This window comes from Pholcus phalangioides, unplaced genomic scaffold, assembly GCF_987345545.1.
Source record: "Pholcus phalangioides strain wild (caught in Gottingen) unplaced genomic scaffold, Ppha-v1.0 ptg000012l_1, whole genome shotgun sequence".
NCBI lineage: Eukaryota > Metazoa > Arthropoda > Arachnida > Araneae > Pholcidae > Pholcus > Pholcus phalangioides.
The window spans coordinates 15,762,192-15,788,603 of NW_028301605.1; the positions used below are offsets into that span (position 1 = coordinate 15,762,192).

Here is a 26,412-nt window from a genome sequence, read left to right on the forward strand (position 1 = left end):
ATTCGCTCGAATGTAACCAATACGCGTTATTGGTTAGATTTTTTGTTTTATAAAAGAACTTTATAGTGTTATCCCGGCTTTAGATCTACTACTGTAATTAGTGGCAAGAGATTTTTTAAAATTAGTGATAGTAGTAGAAGCAGCCATGTAGATCAGGAGCAGCCAAAGCGACGATCGAATTACTACACAAGGTTTGATATGAAACAGGTGCCACTTTCTGTGGTCACATATTTTGTATGACGAGTGCATTAGAATTCACTGGCGGTAATATAAATATGTTACGGTAAATGTAATAAATCCGGCTATTATGCGTAGTCGCCGAGTATTTCGTTAAATAATTAATGATAAATTTCCCTGAATCTCACTTTTATCGGTGATTATGCATGGTACCCAAGCGTAACGGCGTTGATAAACATGATTAAACATAAATAATTAAATTCGTACATATGATATATTATACATAGTAATTCATGCATGTATTGTATCGGAGTACGATCGTGAAATTTGTTATTATATCGGGGTCTGACTAAATTCATCACACATTCATTTGAATTTTTTTTCATATTTATCAAATTCACCAATTACACTAGGGTATTATGCATATTCGCCGGTAAAAGTAATGACTTTTTTTTATCAAACTTACCGAAACAGTTGGCAAGTATGCATAGTAACCGATTTATCACATTTATTGTAACATATAGAATGTATAATCACACCTGCCCCTGTATGAAAATCCAACATTTGCAGCCAGTGCTAGTCAGCTCTGTCATTTTCATGTACAAATGAATCCGCAAGCGACAAGGGACCATGGGAAAATATGCTGAAATCATTGTGATATAAATATCACCTACGATTAATATGACATTGAATTCGCGCTGCAACATCTCATCTTAAATGGGTTTTGCCCCGATCTCACAACAGACGATCACGAATATAAAAACTGTGTATTTCCACCCATTCTATAAATATCTGGATATGCTACTTTTTCCCCCCAAAGTTTTACTTGAAAAAAAAAATCATAATATTCTTCGCAATATTAGAAATATTTACCGCACGCACGACTGAATTTGGTCTGTAAACGTTGATCACTCTTTAGACATTCCTGCATATTTTGTTGTAAACAAATAATATCAGATTTTTTTTCATGTAATTCTCTTGTGAATAAGATTATCAGGTTTCAATACTTTTTAATATGTTTCAATTTCAGAGGCGGTTAATACTATGGAAAGTGAACCACATAGGATTATTAGATTCTTAGAAGAAAATCTTGATTTTTTTTCACTCTCATAAGCGCTAAATATTGAATGGCGCAGGAGAGAGAGAGAGAGAGAGAGATGTATAATTAAAAAAAATTATAATAATTATTTTATTTTTTGTCAACTTTTGAATACTAATTTTCTAACTGCCAATTGCTACTGTATGTATTGATCTTCATTTATTTAACATGCATGTGTATTCTTTTAAACATTTAATTTTCATTTCATTCATGTGTGTATTTGTTTAATCAGTCAGTCATTATTATTTTTTTGTAAAAATACCTCTCCCGGTCTCCAGGTCCTATGCCGCATTTTGTTTAATTATTTCCTCTCATGTATTCACCAATGTTTGCAATTTTTCACTTTTTTCTCGATGTTTCCAAGGAACTATGTACTGTACTAATTCTGAGGATTTGGACTGAACGAATAAACATATATTACCGTGAGTGATAGAGACCGGGTGTCTTTTGGTCAAAAATTTGCGTAGAGAAGTTGGCTAATTTCACAATAAAATTCCGTTTAATGTATGGGACTTAGGGCCGTATTCACCGGCACGGTTTAAACTACAATCGCAGGTTAAACGATTAGCGATCGACACGGATTGGTTGAAATCCTCAATTTAACCAATCCGTTTCGATCTTCAATTCTTTCACCTGCGATTGCAGTTTAAACTGTGTTGGTGAATATGGCCGTTATTGGTTATTTGAAAAGTCTCAAGAAACACTGCAAAAATAATAAATTAGATGTTTCCCCATTTGAGTACAACGATAGATAAAAGTCTGACCACAACTGATTTAGATTTGCACATAACCAGGATATACCTAAAATCAGATACTAGCGATGTCTTTTTCATTTGAAAAATATAAATAATATCCGGATTAGAAGTTAAAAATGGCAGTGACCTCTCTCTCCTCTGGAAAGGCTATGATTACATAAGAGTATAAACGAACTTTTTTTATCTCTAATATTCTCTTCCTGTGCCATCCACAGGCAAAATATAGCATCAACTTCATTTACCCTGAAAGTAGTCAGAGGTTAATACGAGGGAGGAAGCAGATGATTTCTGTCTTTCTTAGAAAGAGAGGACGACGACAACGTTCTTGATGCGTCGAATCGAGTTCGTCGTTCTTCTCTTCTTGTGGACGATTTGGAAAAGGGCCCAAATTCTGAGGTCCTCATCCTTGGTCCCATCTTGCGTAAAGCTGAATTCATGTAGAAGTATTCGCTGATGGAAGAGGACCCATATTTATTTTTATATGTAACTACCACTAGCTTTCATATTTACTGCATGCACACACTCACAATTCGAAACCTCAGAAGAGAAAAAATGAACAGACTAACAGAAAAAAATGCAATTTCTTGAGACACTACATATTTTCGAATAGCAATAAAAATATTACAAGGCATTACATTGAAATTACACAGGCAGTTTCATGTTACGTCAATCACGGGCGGGGGGGGGGGGGCGGGCACACAACTGATAATGCTCACAAGTCCATTCTATCAGCAAGTTAACATATGTCTTTACGGCAATAATATTTCTCAAAACCCCTCGAATGCGGTCGAATAAAAAACGCATCCGATAACGATTCCGAAGAAACGTGGCATTCACCCGTTGCACGTGTATTGGCTTTAGTCTACTATTTTTGTTTGTTTACACTGGCTACCATTTCGTAACACTATATACACTTACATTGAGTTTCACATCTGCCATCATATTTCTTTGATCGCTTTATTACATCATGTGTCCAAAATTCACAGTCCAAAAATCGATTATTTCTAAAATGTGGACATAATCTATTTGGAATGTTCATAGATATTGTTTTCAAGCTAGAATAAAAGATATTTTTGGACTTAGTTTATTTCGAGAACAAGCTTCACAAACCGATTTAATAGAAAAATATTAGCGAACGTTGTGGTGGTCGAGTGGTTATAGTGACGGACTCGCGATGCGAGGATCCGGGTTCGAACCCCACAGTGGTGGTCGGCTGAAGTTGGTTTTCTGTGGTTCCCAACTTCAAGGCGCAAATGCGAGCCGATCTCCCCGTTAGTCTCGCCACAGAGAGCAACAGTCCTACAACGGTAAATCATTCAACCATAACACTTCACTCATAGTTAGTAAAACTGGGGGCAGATGACAGCACTACACATAACAAGCATTACACAGAAACAAACTATACGTCAGGTTGCACTACACGTACACGCACATTCCCGCATTTACCGATTCGTTGGGGGGTTCCGCGGGGGGAGGGGTGCATGTGTGGTGTAGCAGTAGTAGGTAGGGCTCGGGGATCCATGATGTTCTTAAGTCAGCCACCTCGTTGGGCAATTTGCCTGTTGTGGCGTTGTATTTGTATTTGTTTGTCTGTTGAATCCGAAATTTCTTCAAACAAAAAATCAACTTTTCAAACCACGGGATTCTCAAAAATTTTTTATACATTTTTTTAATTTCAAGGCAATATTGGAAATGAAATTAGCATTTTAAGTATCGTGTGACGCCCTTACTTGAGATCTTGAGTTCCTCAAGCGCCGTGACATCATGATTAGAAATCACACAGTGCTATCATAGGAACTCGAAACCGTTGAAATTCAAGTTAAGGAACTCCATCTGCATCTTGCAGAGAATTTGTCCATTGATAAGTTAATTTTTAAGACGGGGAAAACTCATACTTTTCATAATCGTCCATGCAGTAACAAAATTAGAGGGAGGACTTGATGCTATATCTGTGCAAATTTCGTAGCACCCGGACTCTACCCATGTGAACTAGATCATTTTTGTCGTCTACTCATATAATAACTGCAACTTCTAAAAATTACATCTTATATAAATAAACGAGTTTTATTACTACAGTATCTGGATGGGAACCATGTGAGAGCGGTTAGTGTGTTTTAAAAACGAAATAACTATAGCTTAATGAAACATCCATTTCGGATTATATTCGAAGGGTGCGGCCGCACGCGCGCGCGCATATGTGAAATTTTGTCAATTCAGGATTTACCGTACGAGTATTTGAAGTTGAATTGGGGTGTCATCGGGACAAACACACAGTGGTCCATATAGCGAATTTAGGAGGAAGAAATATTTTCTCAAAAACTCATGCATATATTTTTTAAAATTATTTTTGATCCAAGTCAGAAGCATAGTCCGCACCTGCTCAGAAGTATAAAAAAATATTAGTGCCATTCGATAATTTTAAAATAATTCTAACACGATTACCATGTTATCTATTTTCTTGCAGTTCTCTGCAGTTTAAAGCGAAAATTACATTTTTTAAATTAATTTTTTCAACTATTACTGGTATGTGTTACGTCTCTGGTTAGTTTTACTCAAACTAATAGCACATCTCTCATTTTCAGAATGAATAATATGTAAATAAATGGTGATGCAAAAGTTTTTTTAAACAGAATACCACGGTTAAAATATTTCTTTTCAGAGCACTTTATTTAATGTTTGTTAGAATGGAATTTCGAACAGAAATTTACAAAAACCTCAACGAGTTATTTAAAAATAATGAAAATACATTTTTTTAAAATATATTTGTTCATTCCTTTTAAATTTAATTTTCGTTTGTGTAATATTTTCTACAAATTAAAAATTTGCAAAAAAAAAAAAAAAATTGCCAGCAACGAGTCTGCTTTTAAATTTATCTAAGGTGGTGAAATTTTTACTCGTGCGTTCGTCGGATGACCTGGCATTAGCAAGTACTGCATAGCGATGCTTTCTCGCATACTCTGTGCTTCTTAAAAATACTTTATACTTTAGGTTTCTTGTTTTGAAGCCAATGCTTTGGAAAATTTTCTGAGTTATACCCTGATTTTTATGAAGTATTTTCCATAGTTTAACGAAATTTACTTGCGATTGTGACGAATTCCTCTCTTCGAAACACGTTAGGGTCTTGTTGCATGATTTTCAATTTTCTAAAATGTGACTTTTATGAGACGTTTCTATATTTCGACGAAATTTAATATTTTTAAATTTAAGGCAGTGTTTGAATTTTGCGTGAGTGGACTTTTCATCAATGTATTTGATAAACAGAACACTAGAATTTCTGAAAGGCAAGTCCAATCCACCATTAGCAGTATGCGATTCATGTAAGGCAATCTCAAAAATTTATTATAAAAAAAAGGGGCAGCAATGAATCATACAATACTTGTTCACCCAGACCATGCAACACATCCAAAAAGAAGTTTCACTGTTGAACAAAGATGAACTTTTTTTCGAAAGTCACTTTTGTGCTTAAAATTACTCAAAAAAGAAGCAAAACTTTAAAAGTACCATTTTCAAAAATAATATATTCTATGCACAGCAGGAAAAGCAAAGAATCGAAAAGAAAAGGAACACAAAAAATGAATGGCAAAAAGAGAATTTTGTGGTTCCACTCAAACACAATCAAAAGTAATAAGCTAAAGAAAATTAAGTTTCTTATCACATTTCAGCGAAAATCCTTTTTGAGCGAGTATTACCCTACTTTGTCTCTCGATGCTCTCCGATGTCAACACACATCATAAAATAAACAATCCCTCAAGATACATCAGATGTCTCTTTATTATGGTCTCCCGATGCAAAAACTTCATTTTTGATTCCCACCCCCACCTAATTTCGTGATTTGGACCACTATGAGACGTAAAGCAATTATAAGGTAATGGGTAAAATCGTAGGCAACCAAATTCTTGTACGTTAAAAAATACTACTACTGTGTGTATTACAGATGGACTGCGGTGGAATATGATGTTAAGGTCACTTTTAGGTTGGTTTCTACACAAAAAACGTGTTCGTGTTATTGACCGTGTGAGATGACTAACGATTGTGCAGTCAACCCCCCAATATAATGAATACGCTGATAACAAACTTCAAGCTATAAGGAATGAAATTTTTGGTAACGTTCCGTACGTAAGACGAATTCTATTTGATGGGATAGAGAGGACCACATTTTTAGTCCCTTGAAATGCATTATAACGAGGTCTGACTATAAGATAGATGATGATCTGCCCGTTATTCCATTTGGTGACCATCAAGTTCATACAGAGATTCCGATATAGCTGATGTGTAAGAAATGCTAGGCACACAAATCTTCGGGAAAGTACAAGGGAAAAAATAGCGAAGGCAGATTCCCCCCCCAGAAAAATTATGGATTCACGTTCTATTATAATTTTTTCCCACCATTTCTTCTCCCTCTTTGCCCAAAATATCCTCGAATCTAGGATATGGCCGTGATGCACGCAATGATTTCCAAAAAAAGGGTGTGCCACGAAATATTTCAGGGAATAAGAGTATATTGAATTTAATAATTTGCCGGTGATTCCCAATCAATGAATTACTTCACTTCAGAGAGGTGCCGTCTAAGTTATTCAAAATAAAGCAGAGGTGAAGCGAAACACGCAAAACTACAGAATCCTCTGCTTACCGTCGAATTTAAGTCCCCAAACAAATTTATGTATAATATAATTCTGTATCATAAATAACTATCGTCCCCCCCCCCCCTTATCCCAGAGACATGAAAATGCAAATTTCTATTTTTTGGGTTTATCAGCTGATTGGATATCTTATTTTATCTACGTTTTGCCAGAAACTCTCAAATGTGTATTCCCTATTAAAAAACGTTACCAAACATTTTTTAATAAATGACATTCATAAAGTAACATGGGTAGAGTAACATTCAAACGTCACTTCTCAATTTTCTGAAATTTGCATATTCATGTTTCTGACATAAGGGAGACGATTTATAGAATACGCAATTCAGCCACACAAAACAAGAGGGAGGGAAAAAAACCAATTTCATTATGAACCCAATTCGAAACAGATCCCAGTGTGTGTACACACACACACTCATATATGTACACACACACACGGTGATTATAAAAAAAACTATCCCGACATATGGGCCCCTAATTATCATACCATTCACAGAAACTGAATGAAATTTTGGCATAAGGTATTTTGAGGTATGCGCTCAAGAATGATATGGAAAACAACAGTGTCACTCTAACAGTTACGGTTACAGTGAGAAAATTTCGAAAATATCAAATGGCAACACCAAGTTTTTTGTATTGGAATGCGATCTCCATACCATACTGAAAAACACTAAATAGCGTTGGAATGGCACCTGTAGCACGAAAATCCTCGGAGCTAGGCAAGGAAAAAGTAAAAAGGACTTTGCCGTGCATCAGAGCATTAATGTTCGTTTCATTCGTCACACCGTTTCTTCGGCTGAGATCCCAGCCTGATTAGTCCTCCACAAGGTCATGTGGAAAATTTGTGAAACTCAATAAAATGCTTTATTTTATGCCGCTTCTCTCTCCTTATTGGTTGTCCTCACTTTTAGCCTATCTACCGCCGGTGATTTTCATGCTACAGTTACCGTTCGAACGCTATTTAGTGTTTTTCAGTATGGAGATCGCATTCCAATACAAAAAACTTGGTGTTGCCATTTGATATTTTCTCACTGTAACCGTAACTGTTAGAGTGACACTGTTGTTTTCCATATCATTCTTGAGCGCATACATCAAAATACCTTATGCCAAAATTTCATTCAGTTTCTGTGAATGGTATGATAGTTAGGGGCCCATATGTCGGGATAGTTATTTTTATAATCACCCTGTATATATATATATATATATATATATATAAAGCACGTTCGCGTGTGAATGGACAAAAATAACTGAAAATAAGTTTCTACCTTGTACGTGGGCGAACGGGAAGCCACTTTCAACAAGTAGTTTGTTTGCCAACAAAGTCAAACAAATTACCAAAATATCAAAAATAAGATAGGGTGGTGTTTTAGAAATGATTTCACTGTAACCCAATTTTCACTCCAGCGTGGGATGCCAGTCTATTTTTTATATTTTCCACAGTCTGATGCATTTTCCATCCACTTAATTCTCACCAGCATTCTGCTCTCATCACTCCATCTCGTTTGAGGAACGTTTCTTTGAATATATTGGCATTTCGGGACTACCAATTTAGAATTTTGTACAACAACCATTCCCTAGCGATGTACATTTCAATCTAATTTTCATTTCAAATGTTCGATTTGTTCTATCATATAACTTTGGCTTCTTATTCAAATGATTCATTTTTGCGTCTTCTTCTAACTCCTAGTAGATATCCTCCTATGCTAAACATACGTAGGCACATACACTGAACACTCACTGAATTGCGACCACTTGGTTGCTGCACTTACCTAAGTCATGTGATTACTGAAACTGCAAGCAGCCTAGTGATCATAACACGTGGCTGCATTTTAGTCTGGCAATGCAGGTGAAAATAGGAAAGAATATTCCTTTACCTCCTCTCCAAAAAGGAATTTAATACGAGTATCCGGAAATCAAATGCATCAATAACTAAGACTATAGCAATTGTTGGGGTTCGGCCGCCCTGGTGGCAAAGTGGAAAGAAAAACAGAACAGCAAGGATGTACAGAAGGTAACATCTTAGAGCCGGGATTCTTAATCAGGGAGTTCTTGGGTTCCGTTTTAATTCTTTTCTCAAAGTTCACAGCACCCCTGAAATCTTTCAATGACCCATGGTTAAGAACCTCTACCATGGGATGAGAGTCACGCGCGCGAGAATATCACAGCTCATGAAAAAAAAGTGAATGTACCCCCAATGCTCCATGAGAATTGAATACAAAATATGCGTCCTAGGTCCGATGAGCCTCCATGCACAGATGGAACAACCAATCAATAGGTAGGTGGCTACGATTCTGTTAGCACTCTGTATTATTCCTTAACTCTTTCCTCAACTTCCTTAACTCATAGCGCTTTCCCCGCAATGAGGAAGGACCGTGGAAGATTGTCCCTTTGCAGTTTTTATAGCTTATGAGTTCTGCCAAGAAGCCAAATACACAGCCTTCCTATTATCGTAAAGGACCGTTGTAACAATGAAGTACTGCTGTTTCCAGATGTAGAATTTTGTGGAGTCCGCCTCGACATAGGACCACTGCTACTACTCAACGAAAACCAAAAAGTCAACCATGGCACCCATGGGGGACATAAGCTGTTTACTCAAAGGGGGTGTGAGCCATGGTTACTACTACTCAACCGTACACGCACCTCGTACACATTCCTCTACGGAATTTCTAACGAATTGATACATGCCGTAACGTGCGTGCACATGTTGTGAACATAACGCGAAGTTTGTTTCTGTGTAATGCTTGTTGTGTGTATTGCTGCCATCTGCTATCAATTTTTCTGAGTTAAGTGTAATGATTGAATAATTGTACTTCTGTAGGCCTTTTGCTCGCTGTGGTGGGACTTTTTAACGGGGAGAAAGGTTCGCATTTGCGCCTCGATGTTCGGAATCACAGAAAACCAACTTCAGCCGGCCATCATGGCGACGGTGGGGTATGTCGACATAGGACCGCAAAAGGTTAGCAAAACCATACCTATAGTTAAGACACAATAGCAGTTTTGTTTACGATTGCATGCGCCTTGTCATTTGGTGAGACGGGTTCATTACCGCAATGACCATGATCATTTTGGTTAATTATTTCCTATATTCCCGTACTAGCGCATTCCGTCGATAGTGCAACTAAGACTTAACTAAAATTCATCAGATCTAAAATTTTTGACTCACATAATAAGGGAACTAAAACTAGAGTTTAAACTCTAGTTTTAGTTCCCTTATTTAGTTTTAGGACCCTCATATTTCAATCATACACAGAAAGGGAATTATTTGAGCGCACTGGAGGAGAAAAAAAAACTGCCCGATGCGGTAGAAATAAAAAACTACGGCTATTATGATATCGACCGAACTTTTTTTTCATCCAGATCATATTATTACGAATTATCGACTAGCATAACATAACAAAAAGGTGAGAGAAAGAGAAAAAAATCTATCGTTCAATAACCTCTCGGTTCAGTATGAAAAATAAATAAGGAGCCACGGCCAAACCAAAATAGCGTGCACGAGAAGCAGTTCCAGAGAGGGATTGAGAGGAAAAAAATACGATCGGGGCCATAATCTTTCTGTGCACTTGATAGGCTTCATTTGCTTGAAGAAGCGAACATATAGCACAGCTGGCATGAGATTGCCACAGGAGAGAGAGATTACGGAATCTAACAAATTCACCAGATGCACGTGCGGAGGTTTTAAGAACAGCAACAAGCATATATTCCCCCAGGAATAGAAATATGAATTACATTTGTGGTTGATAGGCACTGAACCACGAGTGAACCAGGAACATAAGTTGCCGTTGACACATTTTTTTTTTCATTTTTTTAAAGATGTTAGCACTTGAGAGATGGGGGTTTTTTAGATCCTTTTTTTCCCAGTAAAATCTTTGGGATTAAACTGAGTCATTAAAAATGTCAGTCATGTATAATAATTCATGTATAATGGACAATACTGTGTGAGATAAAACAATGTTATTTACTCAATAGCGTACCATAAAACAGATAGTGTAAAATAAACATACTTTTCCCAAGGTTATAAGATCCTAGGGAAGCAAAATAATAGAGTAGAACTTGGTTAGTTCGAATTTTTGACAATTCGAACTTTTAAGAACTCCCCTTGAGTTTTCCATCTAATTTAATGTTTCAATTTCTTGTTTAATTTGAATTTTTTTCGAAGTTTTTGGATAATTCGAAGCTGGGGGGGGGGGGAATCCATAATTTTTGTATGAGCAAATTTAGTTTGGAAAAATTCTACAAGAAGCCAGACTTTGCTTTTCTCGATCAAGTTGTTAAACAACAAAAATTTTTAAAAGACTAAAAAAAATTCATAAAGACTAATAAAAAAGTTTGAAAATTCTGTTTTTCTTCTATTCTTTTGATATATGTATATATAATTTAATGCAAATTTTAATATTGTGCAGCTGGAGTGCATAGAGAATGTGTACCACTTGATACCGATTGTGCTTTCCTATAGATCAAGGTGTAATGTTCAAAATCCGAATCTTTTTGTCGTCATAGAGTATGGAACGTATCGGAAAGTTCAAATTATAATACGTTAATGAAAATATATTTCCTTGATAGAGTATTAGAATGATAAGCAAAATTTATCATGCATTGATCATGAACAGTTTCCGTAAATCAGGCTTTGAACCTGGTCAACAAATTCTGTAGTGATGCGGATTCTAGAACAGTGGAATAATGTAACAGCTAAGATCAATTTTTATAATTATAAATTATTAAAATTTGGGAAAGTTTCGAAACTGATAAAATTTTAATAATTGATAATTATTATCCTATGTAAATGTTAAGTTGCAATTTGTTGTCATTTTACAGATCCAGGATAGATAAATTGGATAAATGGAACTTTTTTCCAGTGACTTTCAACTTCGAATTAGCCAAGTTTGACTGTATTACCTTTTTTTAAATCCCCGGAAGGAGAGGAAAAAACTTATTGTAAAACTTGCTACGAAATCTTTTGTACGAAACTAGAAATTTCACATTCGATCTTCGAAATCTGTGAATCTCAAGTGATGCGTTGCATAAAATATTGCAGTATATTTTATCAAATTATACTTATTAAATCATATAAGCACAGCAGCCTATTCCGAGCGACTACTTTTTAAGGCTCTCTCGCCGAGATTCCAACCATTTTTCATAATTTTTCCTCTATTTGAGTCGAATACTATCAAGATTTTGAGACTTGACTTGGGCAACCTGTAACTTGAATTTTTCATTTGATGACGTCATTTAATAATTTGAGATTTCATTCCAGGCGTTTTTAAAAATATATTTCGTCTTATATTAATTTAAGATCCTTTATATTATATGTTCACAGGGTGTACGTGCATGATAGCATACAAAAATACTGCCCCGTCTATGTCTGAGAAATTAATTAAGGCTATTTGTAAAAGTAAGATAGCATGCAGATGGCGAAAATATCTATTTGTATTCATTATAACGTTGTCGTGTGCTCGTTTTAGTTTTACCATTCCTACTACCCACGTGAATATAAAGGCCATCTCCCTAAGCATAACTAATCAACATTTTTTAATAGCAATTTCGTCCTTTCACCTAGGGTCTCGCGAAATAGTAACGCCCTAATGAACGGTTACCCTTCCCTCTGATGAGACAATTTCTGATTGCTGTAAGGAGAAAAAAAATAAAACACCCAGACCATTTCTATAATTAGGAGAAATGAACTTCTCCGAACCACATCACGCTAGACATTGTAAGCACATGCGGAATAAACAGACATTGACCCTTTGGATGGGATCCTCCCGGTCTCCTCTTTCTTTCTGATGGTTAATGATTGCCAAGACGAGACTCTTTTTATCGGTCGAGTTTTGCATAATCGTTCGATAATTCTGATAGTTTAGAGAGTGGGGGGGGGGCGAGAAACATCGCAATGAAGCTCTTCATACACACACAAAAAGAATTTATCATCTTGGCGATCAGAGGCATTCCCCCCTTCAACTCCTATCCCATACTAGAGGAATAAGTAAGGTGCTAACCATATCTACTCGAAGTCCTGACGTACTCAGAGGTTGAAACTCTGAGCAAAACGAGGGGGTCTTGATGGCGGTGCTGATCAGCTCAAATTTCTTGTAAAGCAGTGTTTCCCTCCAAAAGTGGGTGATATCAATCCCCCCCCCCTTCCGGAATATCACCAGGTGTATCAAGAGGGCAATAATAGCTATAGAAACATAACCATTCTACAGGTTCACTCAAGAAAGAGGAATGATGAGAAATATTATCTTCGGGTGAGGGGAAGAAGAGCGAAGTTTCTCTTCGGAACCAAAAACTTAAGGTTTATTCTAGAGCGTTCAAAAACACAAGCTTCAGTAAATCAATAAATTATTTATGTTTCTGTAGTGAGGCATCAGGGAATGCATGAAGCATATTTTCTGACTTGAAGAAATGACTGGTCCTAACTCTTACATATAATTTTAGACGTCGAAACATTTGATTTTTGGAGCACTACATATCCATATACACTGCTGGCCACCGTAAATGCAACACCCTGAAGGAAGCATGCAAATGATATGAAATTTACAACATGCATTAGAGGAGGTGAGATATACAAATGATTAGAATTTCAGCGCAGACGCACATCACGAGCGCCTGTGGCGCCACTTCAAAGCGCTATTTACGGCTTGGAGATTTCGACGATTTGAAGCACGGCAATTGTGTTTTTCTTGTGTTTTTTTTAAAAAAAACGATCAATTATGCCTCGTAGAAAACAGCGATCATCTTTTGATCAAGTATCCGAGTTCGACAGAGGAAGGATAGTGGCCTACCGAGATTGTGGATTATCTTTCAGGGAAATCGGTAGTCGTGTTGGACGTAACCAAACAACTGTAATGCGGATATGTGATCGTTGGATGCAGGAGGGTACGACGGACCGACGTGTTCGATCGCATCCACCTCAGTGCACCACTTCACGTGATGACAGGCGTATTGTGCGTATGGCAGTGACGGATCGCTCAGCCACATCACGAACCATAGCACAGCACATTCAGTCTGTACCGCATCATCCAGTGTCTGCGCGTACCATTCGACGCCGTTTACAGCAGAGTGGTCTGTCTGCAAGACGTCCATTGCTTCGTCTACCCTTGACGCAGAACCACAGACGTCTCCGCCGCCAATGCTGCGATGAAAGAAGGATGTGGACGGCACAATGGAATGAAATTGTCTTTACTGACGAGTCACGCTTCTGTCTGCAACACCACGATGGTCGGATTCGAGTCTGGAGACACCGTGGAGAGAGGATGCTGAACAGCTGCGTTATGCACCGCCACACTGGTCCTGCACCGGGTGTTATGGTATGGGGCGGTATTGGATATCACTCTCGCACTCCTCTAGTACGCATTGCCGGTACTTTAAAAAGCCAGCGCTACATCTCCGAGGTGATGGAGCCAGTTGTCGTTCCTTACCTTCAGGGCTTGCCCACAGCCATATTTCAACAGGATAATGCGCGACCACACGTGGCACGCATTGTCCAAAGGTTCTTCGTCAATCGCCAGATTGAATTGCTTCCCTGGCCAGCTCGCTCTCCGGATCTTTCGCCGATAGAAAACATGTGGTCCATGGTTGCTCAACGATTGACCCAGATTACATCCCCAGCTGCCACACCAGATCAACTTTGGCAACGCGTGGAAGCTGCTTGGTCTGCTGTACCCCAAGAACACATCCAAAGTCTCTTTGAATCAATGCCGAGGCGTGTGGCAGCGGTGATCTCCAACAATGGCGGCTACTCTGGCTACTGATTTTGGCAGGAACCACACTTCACAGAAGTCTATAAATTTAATCATTTGATGCTTGGTCAACATGTTATCTACAAAATAAATATTGTTGCGATATCTCTTGTCTTTCTTGGTGTTGCAATTTGGGTGGCCAGCAGTGTATTTCGATGACACGAGATTGTCCTTCTTCCCTAACACAGAGACAGGACAAGAATCATTGATGATCACACGAATTGATGATCGAAGGATAAATGATGCATATCTCATCCAGAGCAGTTGGGTGAGTATGAGATGTGTTTACCGGTACATCAGATCTACCTAGACTAAATTATGACACATCATGAAGCATGATCCATTCTCAAAGGACACGTATAAATATAATGATAGAAACAAGGCCCGACAAATCCCAGGAGCCAGGTCGTCATGGTGACTATAAAATCAGTATTGGCACCTAAAATTTTGTGTACGTGCTTGCTAAAAATTGGAGTCTACGAATGACACCGAATTTTCTGATTTCATGACACAGTGTGTCTTTTAACATAGGAAAAGGATATTGGAAAGGGAAAAATTAAAAAAAACCCATTATTTTAGGACCGTTTTGAAATCATTTAAGAAATTTAGCTGGCGCCTAAAATTTTTTTCCGATTCATCAAGCTCTGATAGCCTAATCAGAGCCTTTTCATACACAATAATTCATACAATTCCTAACCAATCAAGGCTTTTCATCAATCAATTTCATTGAAATGACAGTTATAGCATTTCGAAGCAACTTAACAAGCTTCAATATTGCTATCAATTATAATAGGTAAGTGATATTCATATAATTTATTATCTGCTTGAAGGAAAAAAAATAGAATACTTACCACGCACTCCAAAAGGGCAACGACATTCTTGTGATGAAGCTTTGTGACTTCCTAAAGATAAAAATACATATTTTTCCAAATAAATGCAGAATTAATAACTCACAGTAACATAGATATCACTGTATGAATATTTCAGTATTTTTACTATTGAAAACACTGTATACAACAAATTATATAACAAGTGATTTTTTTTTAAGATTGAAGATAGGTTTTAGGTAGTAAAGAAGGTAGGTAATTTTAGGTTTCGATTAGATATAATCTACGATTTAAAATCAGGTTGGAAGCATTGCGGAATTCGGCAGTCCTCGTGGAGAAGTAGGGGAGTTAAGTACTCATCCAAGAAAGAGAAACATCTCGAAATCCTTCTACTACGACACACACTAACGATGACTGCAAAAGCCCGCCAGTGTTTCATAAATTCAAAAGCTTATAATGCGTATTACGTGAACTTTAACGCGCTTCCGAGATCGAAAGATTATTACGTATTTGAATAGCTTAAAAACATTTTAAGCGGGTTCGTGAATTAATTCGAAGTGCTTATAGTGGAATACCAATTCTATTTCCGAACATTTTAATCCAATTATTTATTATCTAATAGCTCTATTAAAAATCCGCAACGTATTTTCTAATATCTCGATAATTGACATGTTTCAACGTAAAATGCTAATGGGGAAATTTTATCATGGATGTACATTTTGTTTATGGGGGGGGGGGGGATAAGCTTGTTTTATGGTTGTGACCATGACCCAGCATCATATTTCCTCGGTCCAGCAGTTAATAACTCTTTGTCCACTAGTCGTCTCTCTCTTTCGTCCCCCCCCCCTACTCTTCCTTCTATCAAAATGCCACGATGGACGTCAGATCCGTCAGCTGGTTATCGCGTGACTTTATAACTACAGCAACAAGAAAAAACGCGACGACGAAACCGTGTGGGAGCATGATGAAGATTTATGAGAAGAAAGCATTAAAAAAAAAAGCCATTTCGTCAAGCACAGCGTGCAAATGGCATGAAAATCCGTCACATGAACCGAACGTGTTATTGATTACGTGCATCTGTTCCTGTAGCATGAATCCGAAGATATATTACCTGAAGAATTTTAATTTCCTTGCCAAGGAATTGCTGGGATTTGTTGATGTTTTTCTTTGGGACGCTTTTAATAGCCACCACCTGGTCATGGTGCTGTAAAAAAGAAAAAGAAATAAGTAAACACATGAAACACACATTCGGATAAATGCATCAATATCTCCAACAAATATACGTACATAACACTAAATCGGCTTTGTGCAAATATCTTCAATAATAACTAATCTCGCTAAAAAATTATGCTAAGAAAGTCACTATCACTTGATAAGAGAAAAAACAAGATTTATCTTTCTACACTTGTCAACAATTTTTATTTTTCTATTGTACTTCACATATAAAATACGACTTTTCGATATATGCATACGAACATATATAAATAATATAGATAAACTTCCATTCGTCTTCTCCATTTTTAGAATGAATAAAATTCGAAGTGGCGCTAGCCCTTCATGAGGGGAAAAATAACTGGAACATTTCGGGTCTGCCTTACAGGGTGACGGAATCTCAATCATGGAAAGAACGTTTATTATATGGCAGCATAAAGAATTAAAGTTGAAAACACAATATTCAGGGTTCATACTCACTTTCGTAAAAAAATTTCCCTGACTTTTCTAGGTTTTCCAGTCAAATTTTCAAAAAATTCCAGGTTTTTTTAAAATCAAAAACTGATATAAATTAATAAAAATTAAGAAAAAAATTAATTATATTATAAAATTATTTATATTAATTATAAAATAATTTTAATTACAATATCATAATGACATCATAATTGTAGATTTTTTTTACACAAATTTATGCTTTTCAAATACACCTGATGGAGAAGAAAAATGGAACACAATTAAGAAATGAAAGATTTCCCTTTTCGGCAATTTCAATGCCCACAAGATTTAAGCCTTTACAGTTGTTTCCTTTGTGACATTGTGACATAATTAGTCAAAGATATAGTTGGTTTCACTGCATCAAAATTCTTTACAGTTGGCTTGCACTCGCGTAAGCGCTAGAACCGAGAAGTTACGCAATCGGGGGTTGTTCACTGAACTCTGATTTCACGTGCTTGGCATAGTTCTGGATAACTTATCTGCCCATGTTGCGAGTTTTACCGCAAAGCTGCCACCATGCTTTATACGGGTCATTTTTGACTGCTTCGATCCAATCAGCCTACTGACGATCCGCTCAGACAAGTTTTCTTACAACACATTGTTTTCAAATAAAAATACCCACGTGGAAAATCAAAACATACCCGTGCGTCATCCGTCGTTCCTAACTGAAGTCAACTTCTGAAATTATCGCAACTGAGCTTGTACCCATGGCTTTCTACGATGCGTAGTTATGATGTTTCTGGAAACACTAGAAAAAATTACGATAAAGTCGTAGCAATACGCGCGGACATACCAAGCGGAATAATCCAAGCGGACTTACGAAATCCTCGTTCCTCCTTGGCAGTATCTAACGTTTTTTGCGATATATTTCAATATTTTACGGATTATCAATATTTACGATGTTATTGGAATTCCCTTTTTCATCCCGACGGATTTTTTTTCCTCATTATTATTTTTGATCGATGTTTTTTCCCGATCAGACGACAATCGTGACAATTTTCCAGGTCGTTGTCTGAAATTTCCAGGTTTTAAAGCAAAAATGGGCCATTTTCCCTGATTTCCCTGACTTTTTTTAGTAAAATTTTTTTTCCCTGACCCGTACGAACCCTGATATTGTTTTAAATATTAATTTCTAACACGATACATTAAATTATTTGGACAAAATTTTTGAATGAATTTTCGACGGAACGAACTTCTATGTAGAATCACAGAACTGTTGCTTCAAATGAACTAAACAAATAAAAAATTCTACGATGACTACAAACGTTGCGTGTTTTTAAAAGCATAGACTGAAGTTAAGATGGGCGGGGGGGGGGGGGGGAAGTGATATGTTCCATCACAGAAATTTATCTGTGTATTATTTTTGAATTAACATAAAAATTTCACTGTGGTTTCCTTACACCAGTGTTTCCCAACCTTTTTTGTCCCCTCGCCCCCTTCTTCAGAAATTTTTTCCAAGATATTAATCGAAGTTATGTTCCGGAAACGTATACAGACATTTACTCGAAGACAAAGCGCCAGTTTTTCCGCGAGGTAGCATGAACTGCATAACGCAGAGAATACAATAACAACTCCGCAGTAAATAAATAACCTTATTAAGTGCTTCAAACACCTGCGTGTGTCCAGCGTTCTATAAAAGGAGAAGGGAGTCATTGATCTCGATGAAATGCTTCTTCGATACAAAAACAGAGTAACTGCTAAATGCGTGCAACTTGTGCTTCACGTGGCACCTAAAACATCACATGCATCGTACACAGCTATCACGCATAGTACGAAAGTCCCAAAAAAACCAACAAATGTATGGAAGGTGTAAAACTGACACATTCATGTGTTATTTAAATGTAATAACTTGGAAATTCCACGAACACACATTTGCATCAACTGATCCAACTTATTCAAGTGATTAAAAAGGTTTTTAATTGCTTCAAGTGATGAATGCAGGGCTCCCACTCAATCAAAAAATTAGAAAAACTAGGGCGGGTACCCCCAAAACAACATAATCATAGCCTTATGAATAAAATATATATATATATTTTTTATATATATATTTTTTTTTTATTCTAAAAAAAATTAAAAGATTTTTTTTCATAGCACTATTTCATTATCCTATAAGATTGACTCCAGCTAAAGCAAAATGACAGAAATGACTAGGTAAAAAAAACAATTTTGGGCCAAAACAGTGCACTAGCATCCACAGATAATTCTTTTCTGTCTCTCCTCACAATATATATTACATTTTTTTTTCGAGTTCTCCTCCAAAGTAGTCTATGAATTCCCTTCCCCAATCACAACAAATTATGAAGATATGTAAGCTTTTAAGAATGATGCTTCTTGGAGACCCCCTTCCAAAAGCACAGGTTATTGGGGGGGGGGGGGTAGGTTGCAACATGTGTAAATTACAAGGTCAAATGTTCATCTTTTTTAAAGAGATTTGTTTACATTTTACTGTTCAATGCCAGCAAGATCGTTTTTGACACATGAAGCACTCTCATTTCTACCTCTTTGCAGAGGTTTGTAAAAAATTTTTATGCCTCGGAATGTCCTAAAAATAAAGACAATTGAATGCTATTGGGTAGCATCAGAGTCACAAAACCTAGAATAGCCCTATGTATCTAACTGCTTTCTTATGCAAACTGTTGCACCTATATACAAAATGTGCGCCATAATTTTGAATGATGAATGTTAGTTACCGCATAATGAATAGTCCAAGACCGTGAAGTATACGTATATATACACTACATACTACAAAATTTTTTCTATTAGACAGAAGTTTTTAATGACTACTCAAAACATTGACACAAAATGAGTTTTTGAATTCTTAAACTATGCAAAATAAAAATTAATAAGTCACATCCACATGGGTCGCATACCCCCAAAAAACCTGAAAAACTATACAACTTTTGCTTTGGCAGAATCATTAATTGCAATCTACTACTACATCTGTATTTGGCAATATTTCGATGATACCTTTTTCATTAAAAAAAGTACACAAATTTTGTTGACAACATTTGGAGAAAAGTGGGATAAAACCTAGAAAGTAGGAAATTTTACCAAAAAGTAGGAACCGTGTGAATGTCAGTAGAGAAAAACCTTGAAAATCTGAAAAAACGAACTGGATATAAAGTTAATCTAATACTTGTTAACATACTCGATCCTGATATTTCTAGGGTTATTTAAAATATTCGAAAACTTTTAACAACCTTTCATTTTCCATCAGACAGAAATGCATGAAATCTTTGAAACTTATACAGGAGCACATAAAAATGATTGATTCTACAGCATCAGTTGAGAGAGAGAAATTAGTGAAACTTTTATGATCACAAATGTCTTAGGCCGGTATTACACTATACAAGTTTTATAAAAGTGCTTGTATAAAAAAATACAACGAATAAGCTGATGGGTTACATTCAAGCCAATCCAACCGATCAGTTTATTGGTTGTATTTTTCAAGTTTTATAAAACTTTTATAGTGTAATACCGGCCTTAACTACAAATTCTTACAATTTCTCATCGGGGCGGCACTATTCTGCTGACACTTCTATAACAGTCATGGCTGCCGCTGCCTACTTTTTCTGTCTTGTCTTAGGAGAAATGAAAAGGAAAAAAAAAATTCTTATTTTTCATGCTTATGACCTTGATTATCTGCCCTTGAAACAATCAATACCTGCCGTGGCTTCTTGAAAACGCGTACAGGCGTTATTTTTTCTTTCCTTTTTCTTTGTCGGAATGACTGTTTTTGATCAACTTCAAATAGAGAGAGATAAAAGATGATCAATAGAAGTTATAAACTGCTACATACTTCCTCCACCAGGGAAAGATACAGAAACCAAAAAGAGATTTCTCTAAAAACCGCAACATTAAGAAGCTATTGCGTCAGCCCGAATTACATCCGCAGCGGAAATTAAGATGTAGAGGGCTGATATCATACATAAGGTTCTGATTTACTATCATCATCATCATTTCACTTTGTACGAGGAAGGAGGTCCGAAAAATAAATAAGAGAAAATGATTTGATAATTATTTAACACTGCTGTTACAAATCTGTAGCTACAAAGATGATTCTATCGCATGCAACCTGTGTGGGTGTGTGTTTTCTCTCTTCAAAATAAAATCTTCCCGAATCCGACAACTCCCATTGCAGTATATATAATTATGTTTACTCGGTTCCATTAACATTCAAAAATAAATTCAATTCACTTATGCTTTTTTCCCCACCTCTATACCAGACCAGACCTCTATACAGACTTTCCTTGACAGACGGGAGAGAAATGAGTTTTAGACTGACACAAATCATCCGAATAGGTTCGTTAAACAAATAAAATAGACACTGATGAATAAGTCTCTCGGGCTAAGGGGAGTATGAGTATTAACCAATATATTCGTGAGTTAACAAAACGTCGAGTGGATAATGAACTCACGAAGCGTCGTGAGTTTGATTACCCACTTTACGTCATGACGGCCCCCTTAGTTGGACAGACAATTGAGCATTGAACGACGGCCACGGAAACATAATCGGCTTTATATTATACATAATAGGGATTGGCAACAAATTTTGCTAATGCACTTAGCGATATTGCCCCACTCTAATATTAGTGATTTCCAAAAGGCTTTCGGATCGGATCCAACATGGTAAACTCTTGAAGCGTTTAAATGAGATTGGGATAACTCTTGTTGAACTGGATAGAATCGTGGTTGCAGGATAGGTCACTGGAGGTTATGGTTAATGGAGAATTTTTTGGATTGGACAGGTGTCACAAACGGAGTCCCTCAGGCAAGTGTCTTTGAACATATACCCTTTTAATTTTTTATAGATAAACTCGGTCATGGAACTGATGTTATTGTTAGCCAATTCACGGATGACGTTAAATTAACTATAGTACGAAGTACTTGTTTTGAAGACCGTATCTTCAGAAGGATACAGACTTGTTTGAAAAGGGGGGTGCAAAAGAAGAGCCATTAGAGCACTTGCGGGTAGCTTGAGCTATAAAGATGTCGTGAATCCCAACCCCCCCCCCCCCCGGATAGAGAATGGAGATATTCAAGGAGAAATATGATAAGATGGGAATAATCGAGAAGCTATCCATATTTAGAGAATGACAACCATATTTCTACGGGCAGATATTTCAGTTGTTTATTTACTTTTTCTGGTCTATTATTTTTTGGGTAACTACTTACGCTAAGACAATCATAATTTTATGGGCTTTTTTCTAATATTTATTTTTTCCTCCTTTTCTCCAGTCACTTAGGGGCCGTTCAAGTATTACGTCATCATCGATGGGGGAGGGGGTTTCCGATTTGTTGACTTTTGGATAATGCTTACGTCATCAACCACCCTTTATGAAAATGTGAAAGATTTTAATGGCATCTTACTCGATGCGCCAAAAACGAGATAAACCTTTCGATAGTTTGTGGGCACTTGATGTAAACCCCCCCCCCCCCACTGATAAGTGCCCTATAGAGCTTAATCTCTAAATGTTTCGCGAATCCAAGTGATCTGGAAATGCGTCCGGGCCACTTCAGTACTCTGGAACTGTGCCACGCATCACATCACTCAAGTGATCCGTAATTATATGCCGCGGATCATTTAAATAATCTGAGAATGTGCCGCGGGTAACTTGAGTGATGTAGAACCGCATTGGAGGCCACTTAAGTGCTCCAAAACTACGTCACATGTCACTCAAGGGATCTCGAAATGTGTCACGGATCGCTTAAGTGTTCTGGAACTGTGTCTCGGGTTATTTAAGTGATCTGAAAATGTGCCACGGGCCGCGTAAATGTTCTGGAATTGTACCACGGGACACTTAAGTGATCTGTAAATGTGCCGCTTGGTTAATTTTTACAAAATTAGGTTTGAAGAGGGCAGACCGCATCAGATAACCCCCAGGGCCACGGGCCTTTATGAGATTTATCATTATATGGCTTGTAGGGTGGGTCGCAATGAATTTATTAAAGATAAATTTTGAGTTCATAGCCTTCAAATAACATTGAAATTAACGGAAATTGATTATAATAACATATAAAGGTATTCTCTTCCAAAATTTCAAAAAACATTTCTTTTGCATCAAAAAAAAAAAAATTTCTGATCATGGGGGGGGGGGGCACTAGCACCCCTATGCCCACCCTCCCCCCGTGTACGTCTCTGATCCCACCAATATGCGTTAGGATTCAGAGGGGCAGAGCTGATGAAATTTTGCTGATAAGGGGGGGGGGAGTTAAAAATGGCTAAAAATTTGCTTACGTAATACTTGAACGGCCCCTTAGGCAATTGTTGGACGATTTGCCTATTGTGGTTTCTTGATTTTGTATTTATATTAAAAGTAAAATCAATGAAAATCCTATGGATGTTTAACCTCTTACCTGTGTCACCGGAGCTCAGTTTGGGTAATATTTTTTAGGATTAAACGATCATTTTTTCGTGACGAGAAAAACTAATGCTTCTTTTCCCCCGTAAGGCCAATTTGAGTATAATATTTTTTTTTATTGTTATAAAATGCACAGAATTTAACCGGAAAAAACACATTTCCATTTTTGATGCGTTTTTCTGCAGTACGCATATGCTACACCAAGTCCGAAGTCTAGCGTCTTCCCGAAGTGACCGACCAGTTTCTGGCCACTTCGCGAAGATGCTAGATCACGGACATCGACTGTAACGTAAACCTGTTTATGGATATAAACGTCATGCATCTAGTATACGAAAGCAATTTCTTTCGTCAACGTTACACGGTCACGCATTCTTTGTGATAATACACCATAATAACGAAAAGTAATCGAGAGCTTATAAACAACACACATGGAACTCAGTACCGCAGAAAATCGTCGAAAACACCCAAAAATACGGAAACGCAGGATGCGGGTATGAATGAACGAACGGGTCAGGGCCAAAAAAGAAAACCTTTTGCGCAGATCATTATCCTTTAAGATGCCAAGTTCAAAGTTAATGATGTCTCGAAAGAGAACAAATCAGCAAGAGAGAGAGAGAAAATCGCATGCGTGTAGAAAAATCACTGACAACAGAAAATGCCGAACTTCCCGATCATAGTTAGATCCATGATATTATTGCGAAAATCCGAATTAAATGTATTTATTACTCACACAGCTTTGAATGAATCATTCGATTATGTTATTAAAAACTTGTCGTTGGCCTTTGGTGTGAAACAGGTGATGAGGTCGGTCGATGATACTACAAAAATTTAAACAGTTCCACAAAGACACATTCTAGTACTGTACAGAGATTTTCAAACTTTTTACTCACAGCAACATGGGAATGAAATTGGAATATTAATTATCTCGCGGTACCACTGCCCAATCTCGAACAATTTCAGTGATGCACCCAAACGCCGGAACACACTGTTTGAGAATCACAGTCCCATTACTACCTTCATTATAATTTGATCCTCCATAATTTCACGGTACCTCTAACCAGTCTCACGGCGCATCGCTTGGGACTCACTGCTCTAGCGATATGACGCCATAAAATTCAGGGGAACATTTCAAGTAAATTAATCATTTCAAGGATCTCCTTGGACTCGAGTCTCCTTTCACAGAGTATAAATAATGTATAATTAGAGCACGAATGATGTTACTATGTTCGTAACACGGAATAACATTTCCACGTGAAATTCACGTGCATACGCATACAAACACAAACAGAAGGAATGATGACCCTATTCAAATAAACGGTATCACTACTCCACTCCGAGTTGCTGATAAGGTCACGTCATCGGGATATTAGTGTGAATGTGTATCAGTTAATATTATGTTGACAAGTGAATAAATTATAGAACTGAGATAAAAAAAATATAAGGAGATATAGTGCGATCACGATTTTTTCCCACAAAATGTATATTTTATTTTCACTACCCCTTTGTGGGTCTGCAATGTCCACTTTTCTCCATTTTCAAGTTTTCAGTGAAATTGGCCGAGAATTCAAGAGATATCATTATGACACTAAAGATCGTGAAATGCACAGAATTAAAATAAAATCATTGAAAATAGGTTAATGTTGACATATTTAATCATTCATCGATGAAAGCCCCTCCCCCCAATGAACCTACAAACACCATTGATCATGATAGTTCGGTTTTGCTGGGCAACGGTCAAATGATTTGAACCTCACAAATAATTTTGATTCTAGGGTACTCTTCATAAGGGATCATTCAAGCATTACGTCAGCATCGATGGTTCCGATTTGCTAACTTTTGATGACAAGGGGGGAGGATGAATTTGAATAATGCTTATACGTGATCAACCACACTTTATAAAAATATGAAATATTCTTAATGGCACCTTCACTAGATGTGCCAGAAAAAAGAAAAACCTTTCCCTAGTTTGTCGGCAACTGAACTAACATTCGCCCTGTTGATAAGTCCCCTATAGAACCACTTTAGTGATCTCTAAATGTTCCGGGGATCCTTCAAGTGATCTGAAAATGTACCACAGGTCGCTTAAATGCTCTGGAATTGAGCCACGTGTCACTTGAGCAATCTGCAAATGTGCCACTTAGTTCATTTTTACAAAATTAGGTTTGAGGGGGCAGTCCGCATCAGATAACCCCCAGGCCACATATGTTCCGAGGGCCAAGGTTTTACCTTATATGGCTTAAAGGGTGGATAGTAATGAATTGAAACAGAAATTCTGAGTTCTTAGCCTTCAGTTAGCATTAAAATTAACTGAAATTGGGCAGTTTGGCTTTCGAAAGGCATTTTCTTTCGAAATTTTAATTTCTTTGAAAATAATTTTTGCATTAAAAATAAATTTTTAATCGTGTGTGGGCCCCCCACGTTCGCCTCTGATCCCATCAATATGCATTAGGAGGTAGGGGGTCAGAGTTTTGCTGACAATGGAGGGTGGGGGGGGGTCAAAATGTCTAAAACCTTGCTGAGGTAATACTTGAACGGCCCCTAATGTAAAAAGCTGTTGTGACTTGAGATGTCACTGTTCACAACGAATAGATGGTGCCTTGTCCGTGATACAGGAAGTAAGTAAGAACGGGTCTTGGAAATTTTGCTACACAAAAGCATATAGATGAGAAAAATGACACAGTTCTGAACGGAAACGACACAATTATTAACGGGAACAGGGGAAGAATAGGAAACGCGGAAATGTAAAAATGTGAGGATTGTAATTGTCCTCATCGTACATTAACAGGTAACACAATCGCTGGCATGATATCAATCACGACCCAGACTTTTGATGACGGAATGACCATTGATATAAAAATGCAAGAAGAAATAGGCCACCATATCAAGCGAACGCTAAGGTAACAATCAAAAATAGCTATTGCCAAAAGGGTTAAAAAAACACTCAACTACAAAACAAGTAAATGCATAGAACGAACGATTCGTACAGATAAGACGACGAGATTTCTTGTAGAAAAACGGGTTCAGGGCGGTCTATCCAACAAAAAATTTAAAAAAATCTTATTTACGCCCATAACTGTTTTATTTTATCCTTTAGGTACAGTAAAAGACATTT

General features: G+C 37.1%; 1 protein-coding gene across 1 annotated transcript in view; it reads right to left on the reverse strand.

Annotated features, from left to right (window-relative positions):
* Positions 1 to 26,412, reverse strand: part of Atg1 (serine/threonine-protein kinase unc-51-like protein Atg1) — a 104,903-nt gene that overhangs the window by 42,759 nt on the left and 35,732 nt on the right. Inside the window, exons 2-3 of the mRNA XM_089240266.1 lie at positions 16,343 to 16,435; positions 15,256 to 15,306 (exon numbers count right to left, since the gene is read on the reverse strand). Coding sequence (XP_089096392.1) covers positions 15,256 to 15,306; positions 16,343 to 16,435 — 144 coding nt within the window. The remainder of the gene's footprint in view (positions 1 to 15,255; positions 15,307 to 16,342; positions 16,436 to 26,412) is intronic.